The sequence below is a fragment of the Drosophila sechellia genome, chromosome 3R, assembly GCF_004382195.2.
Source record: "Drosophila sechellia strain sech25 chromosome 3R, ASM438219v1, whole genome shotgun sequence".
Lineage (NCBI taxonomy): Eukaryota > Metazoa > Arthropoda > Insecta > Diptera > Drosophilidae > Drosophila > Drosophila sechellia.
The window spans coordinates 26,326,682-26,352,183 of NC_045952.1; the positions used below are offsets into that span (position 1 = coordinate 26,326,682).

The 25,502-nt window shown below is 43.1% G+C and overlaps 3 protein-coding genes across 5 annotated transcripts in view; 1 reads left to right on the forward strand and 2 right to left on the reverse strand.

Annotated features, from left to right (window-relative positions):
• The window catches only part of LOC6618712 (lachesin), a 126,050-nt gene that overhangs the window by 77,444 nt on the left and 23,104 nt on the right, over positions 1-25,502 (reverse strand). The window lies entirely within an intron of this gene.
• Positions 858-2,506, forward strand: LOC6618718 (odorant receptor 98a). Its single transcript, XM_002042941.2, has 3 exons — positions 858-1,675; positions 1,733-2,090; positions 2,149-2,506. The coding sequence occupies exons 1-3, from the start codon at positions 915-917 to the stop codon at positions 2,221-2,223; spliced, it is 1,194 nt and encodes a 397-aa protein (XP_002042977.1). The 5' UTR covers positions 858-914; the 3' UTR covers positions 2,224-2,506.
• LOC6618719 lies at positions 19,560-20,651 on the reverse strand. The gene is made up of 4 exons (XM_002042942.2): positions 20,357-20,651; positions 20,114-20,293; positions 19,825-20,018; positions 19,560-19,759 (listed from the first exon to the last, which is right to left on the reverse strand). Exons 1-4 carry the CDS (start codon positions 20,405-20,407, stop codon positions 19,693-19,695), a joined length of 492 nt encoding a protein of 163 aa, XP_002042978.2. The 5' UTR covers positions 20,408-20,651; the 3' UTR covers positions 19,560-19,692.

Below are 25,502 nucleotides of genomic sequence, written 5' to 3' on the forward strand. Positions count from 1 at the left end.
AAAAATAACATACTTTGTTGCGGTCACAAAAAAATACAAGTTCAGCAAGCAATAGTTAGGCAATAATTGATTATTGTGCGTAGCCAGCGTGGGAACGATTTGCATAAGAGTCTTATGGGAAAAATAAAACAAATTGGAATCGCCTCGATGTCAGACTGAAAGACAAAGGCAAAGTAACGCATTGTGGTTTAGGTACTTGCGAAAACCTATTCCTCAGGATCTCCTGACTTCTCCGCAGGCATTGCGCTACTTTCAGTATGGACAAAAAATTTGAAGACATAAGACATAAATTGGCAGCAATAATGTTGTAACAACCATTTGTAAATCAATAGTTATTATCATTTAAATCTGAGAGCACTACATTTAAATGTTTGATCTGAAAAATTGAAGCCCTAAATAAAAATATGGAGCTTCAGAAATATGGAGCCCGTAGATCTTGGAGACCGAATGAAACGAATTTTCTTGTATTCAATGAGGCATTTCAGTACTTCGACAAAGAAATGTTTTCGCTTTGTTGTAAACCTGATAAGTTAATCTTCAATTTTTTAGCACGTTTATTACGAGCCAATCGAAATCATAATCCGCTTTGTTATAAGTATGAAATCCCAATTATCTATAATCAATATTACTCGGACCACCTTTCAAGTAGACATATGGTGTGTGCTCAGGAGCATTGCAGATAATGACAGCTTTAGAAATTCAAAATTTGCTGTGGTTAGCCTAGATTACAGGTTTCAGAAACAAAGGCTTATTTTTCCTGGTCTGTGCATTCGAAAGAAAATTTGCATTCCAGATGAAGCACTTTTGATTTTGGTTGTGCGTCCGCAATATTTGAAAATTGGTAGTATAAATACAGCAGGTCCAAAATAACCCACAACAGTTTAGAACAGATTTCGAGACAGAAAAGTGTGAAAATGTTGTTTAACTATTTGCGAAAGCCGAATCCGTCGAACCTTTTGACTTCTCCGGGCTCATTTAGATACTTTGAATATGGAATGTTTTGCATGGGATGGCACACACCAGCAACGCATAAGATAATGTACTACATAGCATCCTGTTTGATTTTTGCTTGGTGTGTTGTATACTTGCCAATCGGAATCAGCATTAGTTTCCAAAAGGATATTAACACGTTCACACCGAATGAACTGCTGACAGTTATGCAATTATTTTTCAATTCAGTGGGAATGCCATTCAAGGTTCTGTTCTTCAATGTGTATATTTCTGGATTTTACAAGGCCAAAAAGCTGCTGAGCGAAATGGACAAACGTTGCACGACTTTGGAGGAGCGAGTGAAGGTGCATCGAGGGGTGGTCCGTTGCAACAAGGCCTACCTCATTTACCAGTTCATTTATACCGCGTACACTATTTCAACATTTCTATCGGCGGCTCTTACTGGAAAATTGCCATGGCGCATCTATAATCCTTTTGTGGATTGGCGAGAAAGTAGATCCAGTTTTTGGAAAGCCGCCCTCAACGAGACTGCACTTATGCTATTTGCTGTGAATCAAACCCTGATGAGTGACCTATATCCACTGCTATATGGTTTAATCCTGAGAGTTCACCTCAAACTTTTGCGACTGCGAGTGGAGAAACTGTGCACAGACCCTAGGAAAAGCGATGCTGAAAACGAGCAAGATTTGATTAAGTGCATCAAGGATCACAAGCTCATTATTGAGTAGCTAAAAACAATATTAATTTTAAAAACAACTTATCTTAGTTTATTTATTTTCAGCTATGCTGCAGCAATACGACCAGCGGTTACCCGCACAATCTTCATCCAATTCCTATTGATCGGAATTTGCCTTGGCCTTTCAATGATCAATCTTCTCTTCTTTTCCGACATCTGGACGGGATTGGCCACAGTGGCTTATATCAATGGTCTAATGGTGCAGACATTTCCATTTTGCTTTGTTTGTGATCTACTCAAAACGGATTGTGAACTTCTTGTGTCGGCCATATTCCATTCCAACTGGATTAACTCGAGCCGCAGTTACAAGTCATCTTTGATTTATTTCCTAAAGAACGCACAGAAATCAATTGCTTTTACAGCCGGCTCTATTTTTCCCATTTCCACTGGCTCGAATATTAAGGTAAGCTCCTCAAAGTTTCATAAATTAAAAGCATGTAGATAGATATGTGTGTTTTCAGGTGGCTAAGCTGGCATTTTCGGTGGTTACTTTTGTCAATCAACTAAACATAGCTGACAGATTGACAAAGAACTGATTATTGCAGAAAGTATTTTCAGAGTAAAAGAATCTAATAGTTTGTAGCATTGCAGAAAATAACTTTTCTTAATTATTTTCCATTAAATTTTTCCTTGGGCCAAATAAAAATTCCTTTGCCAGCTACTTCTGTGGTCACTCTTGCAAGCCGAATTCCGGAAGCTGACAAGTTGAAGGGGGATTATAAGCAACTACCAACATAAGTGACCTAAGTACTCATGCACTCTGCTTAGCTCTAAAATCAATTTGGCCTAACCGCAAATTAAACATATAGATAACAACAACGGCTTTCAAATTTTGTGGGCTGTCTGCTGGAAGGGAAGTTTGGGGGAAAACAAGTAAATAAACAAGCAAACAGAGAGGCCAAAAGACGCTGGGGCTTGATGGCAAAGTCAATTAAAATGCAGGAAAATTAATTGCTTGAAATACGCATAGAATTGATTTACAAATTCGCCAAGGACATCGTAAACAAGAAATCTGTTTTAATTGCGGTTGCGCCGAGGGCAAGGACTCCAGACTTTAGACTCTAAGCACCCTCCACTCCCTCAGCCATTCCTTTAGCAGCGAGTTCAAAGTCTAGCCGCTGGCGAAAATGTTCCTGGCTGTCTTTGATGTGCAGCGCACAGAAGACGTCGCTCGTCGGTTAGGAATTGGATGTCTGGAGCTGGAGCTGGAGCCACGGCGGCACCAGCGAGATTTGCATAAACCGAAAATGGAGGCCAAGGCAAAAGAGCCGGCTACGAAATGCAGAGCGCTCATATTTAATGGGCACCGCAGCAAAAAGCCTGCGGAAAATTAATTTGCATTTTTCCCCAAACAACGTGCTGGCATACATTTGCAATTGAGTTTGTACATAGTTTCACGGCGCACGGCAAGTTTGGCAACACAAGTTTTCACTTGCCCAATTCACTGGGGCATTTGAGGTGGATCCTCTTGGCGGCGCTACCAAACTTAATTCTCACAAATGGCCAAAAACGAGAGCGACAACAGTAGGCGTAGCACACTTTTCCATGTCTCCAGCCGCCAAAAAGGATGCGATAGTGGTTTCTTCGTTGCTTTTTCTTTTTTTATCTTCTGGTACGGATGCGGCACGCGTAGACGCATTAAATCAAATTAAAAGCGCGGCTAAAAGAAGTGACAAAACCCCAGGTAAATCCCATTTTAAATACAAATAGCATGCGTACTCCTCGGGGGCCAGCGAATGCAAGAGTCTGTCTGTCTGTCTGTTTGTGTGTCTGCCAGCCGTGAGTGGTTTTGCGGATTTCCCGCACCACCAGCAAGGACTCCTCCGCATCCTGCCACTGCTGGAGCTGCTGGAGCTCCTGTTCGCTGGTCGGTGGCACACATTTTTCCGCAGCTTAGCGGGCGGTGCTTGTAATCTTAGTTTAAGTTGATTGTACGACACACACACACACACAGAGGCAAATAGGAAAACCAAGTGAGAGGGGAAAGAAAAACGAGATGGGGAAACTCGATCCTGGTAAAGTGCTTTAAATAAAAATTTGTGGGCCTGTCTTAGAGGTGGCAAATGTATTTGTTTGTTGTCTTTTTTCTTCGCTTTCCGTTGGTAAGCCAAAGGCTAAGGGTTGACTTGCCGGCTAACTCTTTGGAGTTTTTCGTCGGGAATTGCTTTTAGCGTAATTGCAAGTATTCACCGAAGGTGGCTCCAAAACGCCTCCGCAGTGCCTCCTTCGTTTTTAGGCCGTGTCGACCCACTCCGCTATTCAATTAAGCCGCTTCGCTGTTAGTTTTTTATTAGTTTTTAACCTTGGGGCACTGGAGCGATATGCAATGCAAGCTCCATCATCGCTGGGGGATCGACCAACATCTAGCAACCCGTTCAATCAATCAGACGATCAATCAAAAAATTCAATCACCATCAATTGCAGGCGGGGCATCACCCGGCAGCATAAACAAACAAAATCCAGCGTGGTAGAAAAATATAGCACACCGATTGCGGCTCATTCATTAACCCGGTGCAAAGCCCTTTTGGCCCAAAAGCCGAAAATTGCAAATCGGCAGTTCAGTTCAGTTCAGTTCAATTCAGGTCGGCTAAGCTTACTTGACTATTCAGTAGAGGGAAGAAGGCCAAAAAAAAAGAAAAGAAAAACGTTTTGACTTTTTCACTGTAGTTTACGACTATTTTGCCTTCTTTTTAGCTCGTGACTTTGGTACATGTGTCTGTGCGGCTTGTAAAAATCACTTTTTAAAGCATTTCGGCCGGGTAAAGCGACAGATACACGCATTGAAGCGTGGGCACTTTTGCGTTTTCCAGGACGAAACCAAAGGGCCACACCCACTGAGGCAGTCAGCCAGCATATTTATTTTATTCCAGCTCGTTCTGGCAGTGCATAAAACTGTTTTTAACATGTCCTGCCGCTTCTGCCGCTCCTGCTGCTCCTGTTTTTGTTGGCATCCCTTTTTATGCCAACTGTAAGCGATCCGCACGAAACTGACACAAATACGGGGCCGCTGAAGTGCCGAAGGACCAAAGGACTGAAGGGCGGAAGCCGAGTGTTGGACAAGCAGATTTAAACCGTTACGGTTTACCTGCCACCACACCACTGTGCTCCTGTAAACACATATATAGATCTGCATATATATATATACATACACACCTACATATTTAAATAAAACGCTTTCGCAGGACAACGCCGCACTTTGCGCAATCACAGGAGCCGATGGAGGCCGCCAGTTGGAGCGCAGTTTGGGGGCAGTTTTCCACCCGAGAGCAGGGCCAGAATGCCTGGCGACGGCTGAGTGAAACAGCTTCCATTGATTTCACACAGCTTTGGTGAAGAAAAACACGTAAAAGCCGATGCAGTGCCACACAAAAAGAAACAGGGAAGCCTAACAATTTAAAAAAAGGAAATAATGATCTGGTCCAGTGTACCGACAAGCAGTTACCCCAGGCTCACAGCTCAGAAAACAATATTTGTCCGCAAAAAATGCCGTATTAATTTCAACTGCGGATGGAGAACAAGGTAAATAACTTAAAATACTATGTAAAACGTGGATAAAATTACATTTAATTGGGAAAATCGTATTATATCTTAATATATCTTTTCTGGCTTACTTTTTTCCAAAAGGTTATCAAAACTTTTTAAAATAATTTCAGAATATTGAGTTGGTTATATTATAGACTTAAATTTCGTTTGATATTTTCATGTATGTGGTCCGCATTTATTTCCCCATGCTGCCACACAAATTTGCACAAATATACCCTTGAGTCCTGCAAATACCTGTTATAAAAAATGCTGCACACAAACACAAATGCAAATACAAATAGCGCTACAAATGAAAGGGGTTGAGTAAGGGCGGTGGTAGAAAATGTTGTCGTCACGTGGCCGCTGCATAAGCTGAAATGAGTTACATCAAATGCTTTTGGCTTTCACAGGAAATGGCAGCGCAATGCATTTTTATTTACATCTAAGGACAGCACAGCGTGGCAAAAAGGGGAGGGGGCGAAAGTAAGCCATTAAGGAATTGCTCGGCAATTGAAATGGCCAAGTCAAATAAAAGGCAGCCAGACATTTCAGTGGGCGAAGGAAGAGGGGTGTGTCATGCATTTGATTAAAATTAAAAAATACTCGGACCAAGCCAAGGCTTTGATGTAGACCACAGCGCGATATCAGCGGGATATTCAGCGCTCCTTTGGGTTCCGTTCCCTGCATCTCTTTTCCAATCCTGACTGCCCATCCCCTGACATTGATTTATGTGAGGCAACTTAATGAAAGGACCAATGCCGGTTGTATCACCTGGTCCAGGTGGAGCAGCGCTGATCGTTTGATTAAGCTTAGCGAATATAAATTACATGGTATTAGGACGCCGTGGAACGACTGCTAAAAGTGCTACGTTACGCATACGCAGCGTTGTCTCGCTTGAGAGCCTCAATCCATCATCAATTACGATTAAATCCATCAGGAATTATGCGTCAATTTGATTGAAAGTCAGTTGGCACATTCTAGCCGGGTCGCACACTGAATTATGGCATTAAATCAATTTTCTTTTAGTTAAATCAATGGCGCAACTATTGCGCCAGACCATTGGCCCCGTCATTTGGCTTCAGACGGGGCATTAGCATTAGCCGCTCCCGTCACTCAATGTCAGCCAGCCGGTTGAGCTCATCCAGCACTGGAGCTGTACCTCAGGAGCACTAGATGCACAACTGGAGCTGCAGTTGAGCTTGGCAGCAAACTTAAATCGTCCCAGACTCCGCGCCTCGAGTGACGGCACAAAACTTTTGCCAGGCCAATAAAGTACGGCCAAGTGATGGGTCCACAGCCCGCCAGTCCAGGACGAACCAGTCCCGGCCAGTCAAGGCAAACTCTGTGACGCATCGACCTGTAGTCTACGGACGGAGCTCAGCAGTCCGACCGAGCTCCTAAGAAATGAAAATATTTTCTTGCAATTGCAAAAAAGGAAGGAGAGGAAAGGAAAATACGGACGAGCTGCGGGCGATGGGGAAGCATAAAAAAGCAGACCCAATGAACAGAGGGAAAACTGCAAATCGCAGCGAATCCAAGTGTCTGGAGTCTCTGCAAGCGGAGCGCGTCAATTGACTGCAATAATTCTGGAAAATGTGCAAAGTGTACGGCCGGACTGTCGGACTGCCAAGTAATTTATTTATCAAGTTTCAAGCTGCAGCTTGAAAACTTAATACGCCGCCAAATTGAATGCAACACAGCAGACGTGGAGCGTCTTAAATTTCACACTGGCTGTAATTGTGGAAAATTCAGCATCAACTTCGGACACTAAAGCACGATCGTTGACTTTGTGCGTGGGCCATAGCACTAGCCAATTTGCACTTTGCCACAAAATTCAATTTACGCATCCTGCAATGCAGCAAAATCCTGGCCAGCAAGTAGCAATTCATGCGTGAACCTGACAAGGACACCCCCGTATCCACAGCCACACCAACATACAGAGCCCACGTGCCACATGCCACACATACCAGCACACATAGCCAGGCAAATAGTGGGGGTGGTGCGGGCAATGGCAAATAAAAAATGCGACAAAAGCATCCAAACGAGAATCCTTTGTGCAAAGTATCGAAATGACATTTATGCTGAAAGACATATGACGCTGAGGGCTTGACAACTTTTCTTTATCGCCCAGCGAAAGCCGCAGCCAAACCACTTGAACCATTACCAACACCATCCGCCACAAATATTTGCTGAAAGCAATAACAAGCTCGACTCGAGTGCGATCCGGAACAAAAGGGAAAGTGTGGTAACTGATGGCCTCCACAGGGTCTTTCATTAGGCCCCAATTGCACGGGTCCTTGGCCGCGTTCTTGGCCCACTTGTCGTGCATCGCAGGGCCGGCCCTGAATATGCCAATTGAATGTAGCCTAATCAAAGCACAATATGCAATATAAATAATTGATGCGCACTTTTTTCCGGTTGTGGGTGCAGCTCTGACGACAGCGGCGATAAAAACAATGGCGTTGCAATGCCAACTGCCAACTGCCGCAATGGCAAAACAGTTTTGCATACGCCTCTAAATGCATATATGAACAGTTGCGAACAGCAGATTAGATTATCTACTGCAAATCGATTTATATTGTCATTGAGTTTAAATAAAAAATAAAAATGCATTATCCAATTGATATTTCAAATCGAAAGCACAGTTGCTTGCATGCATTCTACATATTTGTACAACTTGTTCATGTAAAAATCATGATATGTACTCTCAATAGAAACCCGCTAAAAACGGCCAATAAATAATGTAAGACTTTTAATTTGCAATCGAGCTCTCTTGCTGACCACAACTGTAGGCTGGTGCGCTGCAAAAGCAGGTCCTTTTTCGCCCTCCTTTGCCCACTGATTGATGTCCTTTTGGCTGTTGCTACCATTGTTCTTGTTGTTCTCGCAAATTGGTTTCTATTGGGTCAGAGTGCATACGTATGTGCTGTGGGTGTTGCCCGTTTCAAGGTTGCAGTCGCACTAAGTGTCCACACACACACACACACATAGGCAGCAGCAGAAACAAACAAAAAAATAAACCATTGCATACTTATGAGGGCAAAGTGTATAAGGCTCAATTAAAATTTTACGCCCGTTTGCATTTTAAGTGCATGTGCTCGTGTGTTTGTGAGCCTGTGTGCGAATGTGTTTGTGTGGATAGGGTTAAAGACGGTTTAAGGACTTGGCGCTGAGTGTGTGTTTGTGTGGACCATAGGCTCGAATGTTTGGTAGTTAGCCGGCAGCAGCTGCTGACTTGTTGTGCTGGCCAACTTTTACAAAGGCTTTGCATGTGTGTTAGCACTTTGTTTTGGGGCTGGAGTGCACAAAAGCGTATTTAATGAAACGGAACTTGAAGCATAATTGAGTAAGGGCTGCCATAGCAGATTTGACAAAGCAGGATTGCCCTGCCCAGATGAGTTACACTCGATTTTGGCCTCTGTCCTTTAGGCATTGTGTTGCACTGGGTTTAAGTATTAACATGGGAATATGCAAATATTGTTTGCAGACTATGATGTGATGAAAGTGTAGGCTGGGGGATTTATTTGGCTTCGTAAATGGATAGTCTGAGCAATGGTAAATATTTTTCGAAAAATTTAAATTTTAGAAATTTGCTCTTTAAATGCGCAATATTTATTGAAATCCAAAACCACAAGCTCAGGATTTAATTTATAATTTAGCTGATAAAAATATCACATAACATTTTTTTTATAAATACCACCGATCAAGAAATAAAAACCGCATAACCAAAAATATTTACTTTAACAGCACGATGCTTTGACAGCGCCAAAAAAAATTATTATTTCAACAGTTCAGTTTGTTTATCCCGCCCAAAAACACGCCCACAACTAAACTACTATCGCCCAACGCTTTGCAATTCATTTTTTATTATCACTCATTTTATTGTTTCTGCCGACGTCGCTGCTCGCAAGGATATAAAAACAAAATCAACTTGCGAAATATGTTGAATATTTTACATAGAGCACAACAATGGCTATAACTAAAAGGCGGCAAATGAAATATGCAACAAAAGCGAGCGTGCAGCATGAGAATAAATTGAAAAAGTGCAAAGCGCGACGGGGAAAATCCGAAAAAACATACACAATATACATACTTGTATATATATTTAGATGGCAAAGGGAAAATAGAAAATTGGAAATGAGAGGGAACTTGGTTAACAAATTGCTGCGAATATTAGAGGCGAAGTCTAATGCAGCGGCAACAGACAATGGACCCATATTTCTGACAACGAATTAAAAAAAATCCAACTGGAAACTGGAAACGAATGTGTGTGGATTTGGCGGGTAAGATTGGGATGAGCAAACCAAATAAACTGCGAAACAGCACAGACAACAAACTAAAAATGAAAACGATGAAATTGGAAGAGAGGAAGGTCCTGGCAAGTGGATCGATTTTCAGCGGATGATGGAGGAGCCAGCAACATGTGTGTGTCTCCTCCTTGGATTCAGTTCAGCAAAGCGTTTTGGCTAGTCCGTGGGATCCGGTTTGACTGGAAGCTTTCACATTTCCGCCTTGCCTTAGTGTGTGCTGCCAGGACAATTTTTAAAAATTCAATTTTGCCCCAGCATCTAAGCGGTTTGACTGGGTCTATGTGACTGTCTTTGCCATAAATGTTGCAACTTGCAACCTCCTGCTGGAGAGCCGGAGAAAATTGCCTTTCTGCGGCTATTCTCGGCCAAGGAGCAAATGTGAAAACAAAAGTAAACCAGGAATAAACTATAAAAATAAACCATGTCAGGCAATGGCAATAAAAAAACATGGCCTAGGTGGCTTTTGGAGCCATGCTTTTCAATTTTTCAGCAAAAATGGAAATGGAATATTGCACAAAATGCAATTTATGCTCATGAAGTTGAAATTGAGAGAGAAACATACATATTTGTTGGGCTGCACACTCCATTGATGTGATATATAGACGAAAGGCACAATTTCATTTATTTGCCAAAACACGCCAGGCCACGCCCCCCATCCTGCCAACGCCCACCACCCATTCAATCGAGTGATGCATGACCCCAATGGAGTGCCATGGATTGCCATTTGCTGCTCAGCTGTGCGTTGATGTCTAATCCTTAATATTAAATCCATACAATCAATTTGCAGACCTAAATTGTACGGGATGACAGGGCGTATTACTGCCAAGGGACTCCATGACATCAGGATATCTGGAATTTAATTTTCTGCATAGATACGCAACAGCAGCAGCGCTCTTGCTGTTGCTGTTGCTGCTGTGTGCGATATGAAAAATGCAAAGGGAGTAATGAAAGTCACCTTTGGCACAATAATTCATCATTGTGGCAGTGCGAAAAGGAGGCGTGGCAGGGCCGTACTCCAGCAGCATCGTCATATGAAATGAAATGCATAGTCATGCGGTGTCAGCGTCCCAGACAAAAGCAGCACTGAGAGTCCCATGTATACCTAACAACGTGGAAAAACAAATAATGCAATTTTTTGCCGCTCCTGCTCTATCTCGTGGTGTTGACATCAACACATACACCTACATACACACACACACAACAGGTCCGACTGCAATCTACGCACCCAGCAGACAGTTGATGTATGACCCACAGTGGGCATAACGGGCACATGGGCACATGGGCAAATGGGCGGGGTCAACAGCCAGGGAATTGCTGAATAGATGAGCATACAAAACGCTGGCCATATGTCAGGGCATCAAATAAATATCATAAATTGCTGGCCCAAAGGATCTGGGTGAAGGTAGAGGAAAGGAAAGGGAAACGGAATGCTGGGTGTTGAGTAAGTGAGTAAGCGAGCAAGGATCTCCTGTCCTGGGGCAGGAAACAATCAACATTCCCTCTGCCCAATGGCTGGTTGACTGCCGTTAAGGAGAAAAAAAGGGCTCTAACTATTTGCAGAATTTATTGATTGCAGATTTAAGAAAATTACCAGCAAGGAAACTTGAGCAAGTTTAAGGTTAAATACACTGGCAGTCAGCTCATTTAAATAGTCAAGATATATAATATAAAATTCAAGATATACACTGCTTGCCTTTGCTCATAGTGTCCCTTTCAAGGCCATGGAAATCACAGAAGCCAGAGGACGATAAAAAACGGATTTACGCCTTTGATTCAAGTGACAGAGCGATAAAAGGAACCGGACTCCGTTGAACAGATAATGTCAATATTAGTCGCCTGCATAATGTACAATAAATGGCAAAATAATACAAAAGGCAGTGAGCGGCAGGACCAGCCGCGGCAAAAAGGGATGAAAAATCAATAGCCCCCAGTAACAAAGGAACAATGAAAACGAAAAGGACCCTACCTCTCTCACACACACACAAAAGAAGAGACGCACAAAGACAAGGACATCGACTGCGTGTAGCACTTTTGTATCCAAGCCGGATGCCAAATAAAAATGAAATTTGTCAGTTATGGTTTATGTGCATTTGCCATAAAATCCAATTAATCATTCCCCGCATGGATGGGCTTGAAATATTCTCCTTTCTTCTCGCCGTCAGATTAGCATTGGTCCAATACGCGACCAAAAATTTTATGAAAATTACAAACAGTTTTTGCAAAATGAATCAAAGCATGCGCACGTCATAAATTCCGTAAAAAGCATAATAAATAAGAGGAAATAATAACAATTTTATTACACTGCAGCCGAAGTAAAAGGCAGTGGAGCGTTGCCCAAAAAGCTGTCGAAGACGAAACCCCACACCCACCAAATGGAACCCAAAGCACCCAAAAACACCCAGAAGAAAACCCAGTGGAAACCCAGCCATTGGCAACAGCTTCTAATACTTTCGAATGGCAAAAGTTTTGCAGCTCGGCAGCTCACCGTTTGTTGCTTTTAATGATGGCATCATAAATTATTACATTGCTATTTCGTTTTTATTGTTTCACCCGCGATTGAGCAGCTGGAAATTTCACCTAGCAGCGGAGAAGCTGGCCTGAGATGGTGGCCAAAACAAGGCTAAACGCAATTATTATTACTTTTAAAGCATTTTTATGCCCTTTTATTTCCCGGCCACACGATTTTCCTATTAACGCACCAACTCCTCGTTGAAGTATATAACAATCTTGGCGGCGAAAAATTTCACTTCAGAGTTTATTATGATTTTTATGGATATAATATAGGCCGAACAGGTTCTCCTACCCAAAACAAAAACAGAAAATTATACAAAATAAAAGACTGCGCACGTGCAGGTCCTGCCTGGAGTAGAATACTAAAGTCCTGGCGTCCTGAAGTCGCCACCTGTGCGATTCAGCATATTTCCAGCTCCCATTTCGGTCACCACCAAGCATATTGAAGCTGGCTACGGTTTTTTGGGGGCGGCAGGGACCGGAAATTGTTAAAACTGTAATTGCTAAACGAATTTTAATGAGCTCATTAATTTGATAAAGGGATTTACACGGTGCTGCGGTCTGGCGGCTGGCGGCTGACGATGTCCTTATTCCCATCCTCGTCCTTTGGCCAAAATTCGCTATGCGGTTAACTCGGTTGGTATGTCTGTATCCGCCGGCTCTGCTGCCGGCATTAATTAAAATTTGCTTCAAATTATTTTCCAGCGTTTTTTTTTTGTTTTGTTTGTGTTAACCAGCCAGCTGCCTCTGTTTGGCAAACAAAATTTGTTTGACTTGCTAATGTTGTTGGCGCAAAAAAATGAGAAAAGTTGAAATTTTCACAATAATAGGTACACGCCGTCCGAAAAAATGAAGCAGAAAAATGGCGCACAAAACCAAATAAACGAAGCGTGAAGAGATATCCAGCCGGAAGCGGCACTATCCTGCTATTGTTTGTGTGTGTGTGTGAGTTGGCCACAGTTGGTTGCAGTTACAGTTACTGGGAAGTTGCGATGACACTGACAGTCGCAGACAACACTCACACACATATAGATGGGCCATGGAGTGCGGCATGTTCAGTTGTCTGAAAGCCGAGAATGATGGCGAAACGTTTATTCGCTTCTTTTTTCGATTGTTTCTCTTTTTGTGCGCCAACAGACTTGTTCACAGTGCGTATGCTTGTTTTTCCTTCTCACTCCAGTTCATCACGTGTCCGAGAAAAACGGCGGAAAGATCAAGAGGCGGATAGTATTTTGAGGGCTACTGCTGCCACGGTCATTGTTGCCCGGAGCAACTGTAAACGCCTTGATAAGCACGGAAAAAGCTAATTGGATTTCATTCAATCGAAGTTTGCCCCTCTCGAAATGCGGCACTGAATTCCTGCCGATAAGGGGGTGAACTCTGTGGTGGACGATAAGGAGTTCACAGAATTCAAGATAAACATGGGCTTTCATATTTCGGAAAACAACACTAGACACAGTTGTTAAAGCCCCAAAAATTAAATATAAAATATAAGCAATGAAGGAAAACCCTGTTTAATCTACCCCACTTATTCATTAACTGACCCCTCGATACTCGACCAAAGTTGATTTTCTCTTAGGGTTGTCCCCTTTCACTTTTCACTGATCTACATAATTTTCATAGTCTCCATTCGCCCACTAGCCGAGCAAAATTTGCACTCATAAAGCAATTTAAATTCATGCCAAAGATGAAAGATATCCTTCGCTGGGCAGCCAGGACGATGACAATAGTGTGCAAATTGCTGGCGCTGTTTAAGCAAATGTTGGAAAAAGCAGGCAAGGATAACAGAACGCAAAACAGAAAGTAAACACAAAAAAAAATCAGAATTGTCGCTGTACCTGTGCAAAAGTTTCCAACAATGCAGGTGTATAAAAAAACAACAAAAATGGGAGGAAAATAAATAAAACAGTGGGGGGGGTTAAAGTATATCAAAACATAAAAAATCATCACACACCGCAGTAGCAGAGGAAATAAAAATAATACAAATAGCATTGAAGATAATATGTTCGCAGCCAGTTGTTGCACGTTGTTGTGGACCGTGGGCCTATCGGTGTTATTGTTTTCACACTTTTAATTCAGACCATTTTGCAGATGCATAAATATTTTTAAACCATCGATGGATGGACAGAGCCGCAGATAGAGCGACCATATTTCGCGCAAACTGGATTTTAATCAAGCCATCAAAATATGGCCAAATATGCAAATTGCAAGCGAGAGAGTTCTGGGTGCCAGGATTCTGGACTCGGGATCTAGAGTCCGCCATCCGCTGGCGTCAGGACCGTAAGCCCATTAGAGAGTGACGAGAAAGGATTTTCGTCGGCGGGTTTGAAATGATGGAGCCAAATGTTGCCAAGGCGTCAAGTCAAACGATAAAATATTCAACAAGCGAGCTGGGAAGGCGGCAGCAACAACAAGGACAACATTAGTAACATTTGTTTGAATTAAAATGAAAACGCTGACAATCTCAGTGACTTTGAATGCCAAAGGCGGCAGCTTGTCTTCAACAGAAATGGGTGTATGTGTGTGTATATGCTTAAATAGAATATAATTCGTCTTGCCAGCAGCTTCGAAAAAAGCATAGCAAAAGCAAAGCACAAGCAACAAAGCCATGTAACCCTGCAGCCAACCTTTCACTGGAAGCGAAAACACGACAGCAGACTTGCTCGGCAGCTCATTCATTTTGCGCAGCCTGTCTGGTGCTTAGATCCCACGCCACGCCCACCAGCCCATCCGCCTACACCCCCCAGGAAAATCAGCCCCCCAAAAAACGCCCAACACCCTACCCACCATTTCCTGGCATTTCATTTGTATTCGAAGCATTGTGTCCTGTTGAACATTCTTAATTAGGTTAAATCTACTGTGCGACGCCGTGTTCTTGGGTTGGGCCCCCGGATTTGCCCCCTATGCCTCCTTGCATACGCACCCTTTTGCGGGGACCCGTAATGAAGTCGGTCCTTCGGGGAGGCGACACCCGGAACGCGTGTTCGCCATTTGACATAATTTAGTATGCCGCCGGCCGCCAAAGACACAAAACTCATATTTGCAATTTAAATCCAGGAAATGAAACAATTACAAAGTTTATCGGTTGCAATCAACCTCGTCGGCCCCCCTTAAAAATCCAACCATGTGTGGTACTATTAAGGAAAATGTATTGACAGACCTTTCTTATAGGGCGGCAAGCTTAGAAAACACACTCGAAATAAAGTGGGGTATATTTTTCAACAATCTTCAAAAATAATAGTTAAATGCTAAACTAAAATCAAGCATAATCACATTGCGTTCTTATATTATATTATATTGTTTTATCAGTGCAGCTCAGTTTTTTCAAAGGTACTTTGTACTCAAATTTTTGGCAGTTTCTGGCAAAGGCCTGTCTATCAGCCAGCTCAAGCGCTCATTATAAATGAACTGAAATTTAATTAGGAGTTTGCCATATTTTGTTTCAGTCTGTCCATGGAGCACGTCCCATCTCCATCAAGTTGGCCATCATCATCAAGATGGTTGGTGCGTTGTGTCTCCATTTCAGGCTTCATCACGAACAATATTAACGTCATTGTGTGGCCGGCCACTCTGCCAGGTTCACTGCCAGAGCCCAAAAAATGTTGTTAACTAAACTTTTACGCAAAATAACACAGCAGAGCGCAAACACGAACACAAACACGAACCGTAGCCGTAAACGGCGACGTAACCATAACCGTAGACCTTGCCAGGACGAAGGAGAGGGAATACTTGAAATTCACTTTATTCGCGAGACAGCAAGAGGACAAGAGGAGACGGTGCCAAAAAAGAAGACAGTCCACTGTACACGAGTTTATATGTATGTCAGTGTCCTTTTTCCGTCCTGTTTTCCCTTTTATTAAATTGAATTTCACCCTCGGACATGGAAGGAGCCCAAGAATTCAAAATGAGGCCGAGGCGATATGTTTATGATGCCACTTGTCTGTCTACCAAATACAATTTTCGTATTTCTGTACATATATTGGCGCTCATATTTCAAAGTGTTGCCCGTTGACAATTTCGTCGCTTTTAAATTTGCTTTGACATTTTCTGGGCGACATCGGGCATTGGCTTTATTGAAAAGAACTGAGAACATGTCCCAAGTCCATTCCTTTCTCCAAAGTCAGTGCGGAAAATCGAATTAAAAACTCATCTTTGCTCAATTTGTGCTGCTCCGCAACTCGTGTCCCACATTTCCCGCCGCCAGTCACAGATGATTTGGGCTCGTGTCCTGACTAAAACACCATCTATCCTTGTCAGCCTTTTAGAGGGTAGTCCAGATCCCGATGAGAAACTCGTCTTTATATATTCTTTGGTTTGGCGAACTTGGCTTCCTTTTTTGTTTTTATTGTTTTACTAGCAGAAAATCTGTTTCATTCGTAAGCTTTTATTGTTGCTACGAGTAATTTGATGTGTATTGCATTTAAGCTAATATTCGAGTTGTTGCTCGGAGGTTTTAATGCCGCTTTTACGATCTTTTTATTGCATTTTTATTTGCTGCCCCTTGGACCTGACCCAGTGCCACTGGTCAGCATTCCAGAGCCAGCAATTTCTGCGGAGTGGATCAACTTTACTCAACTAATTTGTAGCAATTACAATAGGGCAAAGGAATGAGCCAGCCAGCCTCTTTTATTAATTATAATTTCCCGGCTGGCAATTGCTCCATTTATGATAAATAACACCCCCACATCAATCATCGTAAAAGTCCTATTTTGGACTTAACCCTTTAAGGACACATTAGAGACACTTGGTTGGCTGTTTTTATGTGAATGTGTTTTGTTTTGGGCGTGGACAAAGGGGTTTTTCATTGACTTTCTTGATCACGACTTGGCAAACTGGTGGGTCACTTCAAAGGATTGCAAACAAAGATAATCTCGGCCACAATTTATTTACCTTTCGCTGACCAAACCAATTTACGATTTTAATCAAAACCCATTCCGGGGGAGCAGGAGCAGGAGTAGGAGCTGCCATCAAAGCAAATAGTTGAGCTGCTGTCACTGTGCAAAGGAAAGGGCAAAGAGCAAAGGTCCAAAGGCAGCTGGCTAATGCCCAGTGTCCAACCTAACTTGACGCTGACGAGAAACGAGAAACTGTATGTCCGACTGTCTGTTTTTCCGACTGCCTGTCCGTCCGTCCGTCCGTCCAACCGACTAACCAACTGAATGACTGACATGCCAGTCTGTGCATAATGCTTATTACCGCAATCATTTACTGCACGTGGCCATGTTCCCTTTATCCTAGGCCTGGTCCAGTGAAGATGCGGTCCCCCTCCGGTGGAAGTGCTGTTTCCCCAGGAATGCAATATGCAATCTCCAGGCACACGCACTCTACTCCCGCACATTAGTGAAAGTGTTCGGTGCAGTGAGAGAATAAGCAAGTGAACTTTGTGCCATTCCACTGGCTTGCACTTGGAGAAATCAGCAGTAACCTATGTAATTTTTGTGAAGTTTGTATGCTTTCACGGATCTAATGAATTCCTCATTCAATTGTTTAAATACTTTTCCCAGTGCCGACAAGCAACAGTTTCCACTATTTAATGGCGATCTACGAGAAGCCCCCCGCACTTCGTATGGTTAACACACACATGTGTGTGTGCACTGGTGTGGTGTCATGTTGGCTATTATGAATTGTGCAATTGTCGTCAACGCCAGCGAGAAGTCAACCCCATTCTGTGCCGCTTTGGGTTCCCTTTTTCATTCCGCATCAACATCGCCATCACCATCTCACCATCTCGCCATCTCCATCTCCAGTTGAGCTGACAGCCAGGCAGTCAGTCCATCTCCCGGCTTTTGCCCCCGAATCACTCCCTCTGTTAGTCACTTCTAGTGCTTGGTTTCATTCCGATTGCCTGCTCATCATCCAGCAGTTCTTTGTTTGGACGACGATGGCACACACGGCGTATACGTAATGCTGCCTGCGTTTGCCTTCGTTTGCTTTCGTTAGCCGCCTGCATTTGCCGCCATTTTTCAACGGAGTGTTTTCGTTTTTTTTTTTGTTTTATTGTTTGTAAAACTAGTGCTTTTGTTGCTGCTCCGGCACTCCTAGTAAATGACTCTTCAACGTTTGTCGTATTTGTCTGGCAGCACTTTGGAGTGCCAAATATTTTTACATTTGTATACCGCTTCCATTGTCATTTGTTTTAGCAAACATTTTATCTTGCCAAATGCGACAAATACTTTTGCCTTGCTGGGGATACGCACTGGATGTCGACCTGCTTCAGCATTTATGACATCCGACGGCACTCTAATTAAGCCACCAAGTGCTACAATCAGCCAGGTGAGAAGCACAGCAGTTAATCAAGCGAGCAAGTATTTAATTAAGTGCGCCAAATGGATGTGCATGCGATGGGCTTCATTATGGTTCTTGCGCCGTAAAATCTTTTGCCGGCATTTCCCGTGATTCTCCGGGGGATGCAGGTGGCGTGGTTGGATAAGTAAGTGGGGTGGTAGCGTTGGTGCGTTGTATCGCTATAACATTTATGCGCTTTTCCCGGCCCATCAAAGTCATCAAATGAAACGAACAGCCCCGGCAATCCCACGTCACTCTAGAGATACACTCTATACATATACATATACATATTGCTCTGAATCAGATTGCGAATCTGAATCTGTGCGCTCTGGGTGTAAAGTTGTCAGCTAGTTTGCATTCATCAGCAGCAATGCCGGCAATTGAGTGACACCGTACCCATATTCCAGTATCATCATCATCAGCAGCAGCAGGAGCAGCATTCCCATCTCAAAGATTTACATGACAGCAGTTACAGTTCGTTCGCTATTCATTTGCTGGCAGTCCTTTTGATTGCTTGTATTAGTGATTGTCAGTTGGCCAAAAGAGGGCGGAAGAGGGGGCGTGGCTGTCTCTCCATTTGATTGCCATTGCAACACGTAAATCTCTTATGCTTATGAATATGCGCATAGCGAATAAAAAATTTCATGTTTGTCACTCGGCGGCATTGATTGAAGTGTGAGTCCTGCTACATATACTACTACATACACACAGATATCCATCCTCTTCATTATGCGAGTGCAACCATTATCGAGCTGCTCAAAAGGACTTTGCGCGCTTTGAGACCAATTTATTGATTTCTCGCTGAGCAGCAGAAAGTCGCCCGAAGCAACAACCCTCATTACGATTCCGAATACCAATCAAACAGTTTCTCATGGCATTGTGAATGCTGTCGACACTGGCCTAAGCATTTAAGCCATTAACACGCAAAGGTCGCCAAATTCTATTGATTATGACCGCTGGCCAGACGAAAGGGCCAAGACCGACCGCCCAGCGAAACGATAACAAATAACAATAACAAACAAACAATCGACACAAAGAGTCCTGTTTATGTTCGGTTGAGGGGGGTGGAGTTTGTTTGGGGGAAATTCGGCGCTTGTACGGCTAAACTGTTTTTCCTTCTTACTGTCTGGCAGCCGCAGTCGTTCGAGGAGGAATAAAAGTCGATTTGAGTTAAAGCCAACTGACAGCCAGTTGTCAATTAAAGCAAACAATCGCATGTTATTACAATTTTCGTTAAGTACTGAGTGCCCTTTATATTTCAACATTTTAAGAAACAACTATAAATTTAATATGGATGGATAGCTAAGTAAAAAAAAAACAGTAATACAACCAATAAATGATATCCTTAAGATATGGACAAACATCCAGTAAGCATCACTAGCTTCTGCGTCTAGGATTTTTCAGCTCATTTTTCCTTGCTCTCTTCGAAGGTTTCATGTAAGACCTGCGGGTTCAGGACAAGTATTGAGCCAATCGACAAAGTCCGGCATGCCATTAATCAATAAATACCATTCGCCGCTGGGAATGTAAACGTTGCACACGCAGGCATTCAGCAAATGCAGGACCCCAGCGATTACGCCAAAGGCGCTCGACATATAGAATATGAATGCGAACTCGTTGCCGCAGTGATCGACCATGGACACCAGGAGGGTAAGTGCGCTTCCTAGGCACAGGAAGCCGCTGGCGAAATTAAACGTCATCGCCTGTAAAACACACTCGTTGAGCATTCATCATCGCCAAATAACTACCGAAACCAGAACAACCCAACCCAGTGCCCAACAAATGTATGTGTACGCACAATTGGATCGAGGCCCACGGTGGTGCAGCACAGCCGGAATATGACGAGCACCACGCTCTGACAGGCGATGGCGGGCAGGATGAAGGTGTACATCCACACCGATATGCCGTACTCTTCGCCCAGGACGCAGTGCGTGGATAGGATCCGGATGAGCAGACCCAGGGCCACAACCTCCAGGACCTGATGGACAAAGGCAGATATGTTACCACGCCCATTGCACTGCAAGATTGCAGTTATAGTCACCGCCGTTAGCAACTGCAGCACAAAGTTCACAAAACGAAAGGGGAAGCTCATAATGGTAACCAGAAATTTTGTTCAACGCATTGACAGTAAAAGCAAATTTGCCATCAAATGAAGGAAAAAGGAAACCGTTTTCCCTTACTTCGATTGCGCTTCGAATTGGCTACATTTGAAAAGTACGTGAACTTTAGCATCAAAGTACAAGTTATTAAGATACCCCAATTAAGTTAGTATGACCAGCATCACCAAATTACAATCTTATGTAGCACACTGTTTTACTGTATTCAAGAAAGCAACTTGTGGACTTCACTCGTAGCAAAATTTTATTGTTTTCTGTTGCTCCTCTTATGCTTGCTTAGCCTTTCTCATTTCGTTTTGGCCCAGCTAATCTAATTGGCCTCGATAGCGCTTGCCCAAGTCGTTGCCCCGCCACGCATTACTTGTGGAATGTGGCGATGATTTGATGCAATTTAAAGCCACATTTTTCACTGGCAAATCATTTAGCGTAGTACCTGACCGGACCCGAGCCGAGCCGGACCCACGGAACTCGGGCCCAAGTGCCCAAGTGGCCAAGAGTAGTCCCATAACCGGCTAGCGTCGTCGACCCACTCCAGGCTTTTATAATAATTGCCTGTTGACACGGGATGGCCGTGGGGCAGGCAGTTAGAAGGTACGGGAAGCATTGGGGTTTCGTTTCGGAACGCCGACTGGGATCGAGCAATGGAAATGCCGTTGATAAATGAAAATTTCAAAACGTGAACCAACAAAAGGGGACAAAAAACAAACGAAAGCAAACCGAACACAAAACAAGCGGAAAAAAGGGGGCGGCAAATATAATATAATTTAATTTGTTCGCTTTTCAAAAGGTGCTCAGCCCCAATTGTCGGCCGCCCCTTTTCTATATAAACCAAACTAGGAAACTCTTAATTTCTTAGGGCGAAAAAGTGATCGATACTTTAGCAAGTCAATTGCTGGATGGGCGGACAACTTTCCCGAGTGGCATAAATTTTGGCAGCTTTGTTGCGACAATTGCATATTAGCCAAACATGACAACGTTTCGCCTTTTCGGTGAAATTTATGGAAAAATGTTGCAAAGACAAAAAACTTTCGACTCGAGATAGAGACCGAGATGCGATGCGAAGTGAAGTGAACTCCCCCAAGCGGCCAAAAAGGAGCCGGCAGCAGCAGAAGCAGGAGAAAGAGAAATGTTCTCGAATAAACAACAGCGGAAATGTAGGCTATGATTTGCTTACTTGTGGGGCAGTGGATGGGGGGGGGGGCTTTTGCAATAGGGGAGTTGGACCAATGACAAGGTCGGTGTGGCATGGCAAAAGTTGCAAGAGTCAGAGAGCTGGCGAAACATAAATCAAATGCATGTAAAATTGTCGTACTTTCCGCACACATATCCTGATCCTGTGCAAGTGCATTGGGCAGGCCCAAAGCAGGACAAGCGCCGGAGGAAAGGACGAAGGAAAAGGACGAAATAGGAAGGACGGTATATTGGTGGGCGGAGTGGCAATGAGTGAGTGTATGGATGTGTGTGTGTGAGTCGGAGTGCGTTGTGTTTTGTGCACATCCGTTAACTTTGTCATTTTTGCTCATTTCCTTCCGGCATGCGCAAGAAAACTGCAGCAGCAGGAGCAGGGCCAAACGAAATGATTCCCAGCAGTGCTCCACTGAGCCACTGAGCCACCGAGCCACTGAGCCACTGACAAGCCGTAAGCCGTAAGAAACCCAACCGAACTACAAACACAAGGCTCGCTGGCGAAACAAAAGCAATGCGGAAAGCGGCAATAAGTTGGGGGCATAACTTTCAGTGCCTTCAAGAACACGTCCTCCAGTGGCGTGCGAAAGGGGGTTATTTGGTCCTCAACGAGATACAAAAGTTCTTAACTTCTGAATGTGACTTTTTCGAACGAATTGTGCGTGTGCAAGTTGCCATCTTTCACATTAAGTAGAAAAGGAATTAGTCAGCTTTATTCTACATAATAACAACAATTAAATATAGCATATATGGTAATCCCCTCTTGAAAAATCCGATGTACGCCCATGGATAAAAGGGCGAGAGGCTCAGAGCATTTTGCATGAAATTAGAGTCGTAAGACACAACAAGAACCAGGCAAAAATTCTTGGGTCTATAACTTGCTTGTTGAAATTTAATTATTTTGCAGTTGCTGTTTCAGTGGTTCAACTTGGTCACGGGGGTCTTATTTTTTGTGCATTACACAGCCCCCATCCTGCCCCCCGCCACGCAACACCCCAAAGACCACCGCTTCCTGTCGGGAATCATGTGCCAAAAATAGCAAAACTTTGCTGCAATTTTCATTCGCATTTATTGTGTTGACATGCTGCCACACTGCGTATACGTATCCTTGATGCAGCCAAACAATTTATTTATTTAAGTTGAGCTGAGTAGCAAGCACGAGCTGGGGTGTGAGAAAGCGGGAAAACTTTTTGCCGTATGTTTGCTTTTGAGAACTGGAAAATAAAAATATTTGTACACTTCCCGTTGTTTGCCGTTGCTCGTATCCGATTAGATGTCCTGGATTCTCAAGAGGATGAGCGGGGGGCAAGGGGGTAAAAAGCAGGAACATGAGCGAATTTGAGCTGAACAGAAGTTAATACCCATGCCACCTGCATTCCAGAGCTAAATGCATTCAAAGTCAAAGCCACATTAATTAACATGCTTAGGTAACTTTTATCAAAAACCAATTAAATTCACACACTCAAACATGCACACACACACACACGGGGGGCACAAAGTAAAGTTGATAATTAAATGAGTCTGTGTGAGTGGCTTTGAGTTCAAAGTTGGCAGCCAGCTAAAACTCTGTGAACATAATTTTTTCTTTATTCTCCGTGAGTGTGTGTGTGTGTCCTCTTGTCATGCGACACGACGGTATTAAAAAATATATATGCATATATGCATAGCAGAAGGATAAATAAAAAATCACAAATAACATTATTAACGTTAAATTAAACTTTGGAATTTTGTGTTTGCCCCCCTCCAACCAGACGACCCCAAAAAAGGGTTTCAAAAGAACGTGCAGGAGTAACTTTTGGAGTGCCTGTGCATTAAAGGCAGGGGGCCGGAACCGGAAGTGAAGACCAAAGGCTTGTTTGTGTTTACCGTAATTTGCGGCTCACTCTCAAAACATAATCAAAGACTTCAAATAAAGCCGCAGAGTTGGTTGTAATCGAGCATCTTACCTAGTCAACAACTCGACGACTTCTGTGCGAATGTAGTGCGATTTTTCCGGATTTTTCCGCCACAGCTTTTCCACTTCTCCGCCCACTACATGTATTTGTCAAGTTGCAAGCGTATGCGTGACACGTAGTAAATTAAATGCGAAACTCTGTAGCAGAGTGTAGCTAACTGAGAGTTTAGTGTTTGTGTGCGAAGTCGGAGTTTGAGTGGCTACAAAGAATGCTGTTGAGCATAGCTATACATATATGTATATATGTTACACTATATTTGTATGTACCCCATGCTCCGGCTATAAATCATCAAAGTTCAACGTTTGCCATTTTGTCTACAATGTGCAAAAGTGTTCAAAAGAGAGTGTGCGAGTGTGAGTGAAAGTCTGTGCTTGCGTGAGTGTTTCTGCCCAAATGTGTTTGCTTTGCAATTTCCTTTTATTTATTTAAAGTTCTTTAGCAAACATTGCGCTCTCTGTAACAACCCTCCCTTCACCACTCCTCCGGCGGCAGTGTTCACATTAAGTTTTCTGCCAAAAGTTTTAACAAGTAATCTTTTAATTAAGTGTCAGCCATCCCACTCAGACATCTCCTCAGACATCCTGGCATTCGGCAGTCCCCGAGCCCAAGAATTATGAGAGCAACAGGAGACGAGCGGCAAAAACGCACAAATCTAATTTGATTAATGGTCAAATGCTAAGCTTAATTAGTGGAAACAGTGGCACACAAAAAAAAAACAGAGCCAAGCCAACTGGAATCGGCATTAATGGTTGCCACAAATACGGGCAAAATAAGAAATTAAATAAATATCCACAGAACAACAACTAATTGCACCGCAAACGACAATGGCAAAACGAGCAATGAAAAGGAAAAGCGGAAGGGAAATGGAAAAGTGCAAAAAACACAAGCTGAAAATATTTCGCAACTAATAAAAACATTGCGGCGCACTAAATCAACTGGAAAACTGTAAAACACATTGAAACAAAGGTGAGCGAGAAAAGCGTGGGAAAGGTGAAAGGATATATGTTATATAAGACTACAGGATACCCAGCACTTTTTGTTAATAATATACAAATATATATATACATATGCGAAGAAGAAATGCATAAAATTATAGGAATACATTTAGATAGTATTTATCTTACGTTCTGATTAAGCTACTGTAGATGCTTCACAAAAAGCATATACCCCGCGTTTTTTGTAGTACCTGTGGCCAAAGGAAAACCAGCTAACGGAAGGTGAAAATAAATGAGAAAGATGGTAAATAGTTTTCCCCAGGGGGCAGCAGAACAAATGGCAACTGACATTTGACATTAGTTTTCTTGCGCCATGAACATTTATACTTTTCCAGCGCTCCTAATTAAAGAGATTGTCATGAATTATAATTGCGGCACTTAAGCAGAGCGATTCCATAAATACATATATGCAGAGAGATCCGAGTAGCGTTCTTTTGAATTCATTAGCATTGTGCTCTTTACCACAATACACACTTTTCCCCTTTTCCACCACCACCCACAATGGAGTCAATGTACCCTAGTGCATAGAGTTTTCCCCCTTTTTTTTGCCAGTCTAAAGCATCGGATCGCATTTCATACAATTGCGAATTGGAGTTTACATTGTCGGGTGAGTCTTTTTTCCATCGTCGAGTTATTGGACTCCACTTTCAATTGCTGTGTTCTCTAAGCGTCTCTTGAGTTTTCAACCTTAATTGCACTTTAGCAACGTTTTCCGGCTTGTTTGTGTTTGACCAAATTTCATTTCTGCTGCCGCCGCTCCCACTTGATCAATGGATTGATTGATTCATTGATTGATTGATTGTGTTTGCCCGATTGTTGTTCGAGTGTCTCGGACAAAGGAGAGAAATATTTGCATAGATTTTATTAATTGCCGGACAATCGAAAGCCGCTGCCTGCTCCAATTCGGCTTAAATCGAGTGTAAGTGCACTTGACC

What these genes read in the sequence shown, in the direction of transcription:
- LOC6618718 (XM_002042941.2), top strand. Translation starts at nt 915, where the DNA reads ATGTTGTTTAACTATTTGCGAAAGCCGAATCCGTCGAACCTTTTGACT. An exon ending in GATCACAAGCTCATTATTGA is followed by an intron (nt 1,676 to 1,732) that starts GTAGCTAAAAAC and finishes ATTTATTTTCAG; the next exon opens with CTATGCTGCAGCAATACGAC. An exon ending in CCACTGGCTCGAATATTAAG is followed by an intron (nt 2,091 to 2,148) that starts GTAAGCTCCTCA and finishes GTGTGTTTTCAG; the next exon opens with GTGGCTAAGCTGGCATTTTC.
- LOC6618719 (XM_002042942.2), bottom strand. Translation starts at nt 20,407, where the DNA reads ATGAGCTTCCCCTTTCGTTTTGTGAACTTTGTGCTGCAGTTGCTAACG. An exon ending in CCGTGGGCCTCGATCCAATT is followed by an intron (nt 20,019 to 20,113) that starts GTGCGTACACAT and finishes TGTGTTTTACAG; the next exon opens with GCGATGACGTTTAATTTCGC. An exon ending in TACATTCCCAGCGGCGAATG is followed by an intron (nt 19,760 to 19,824) that starts GTATTTATTGAT and finishes CTGAACCCGCAG; the next exon opens with GTCTTACATGAAACCTTCGA.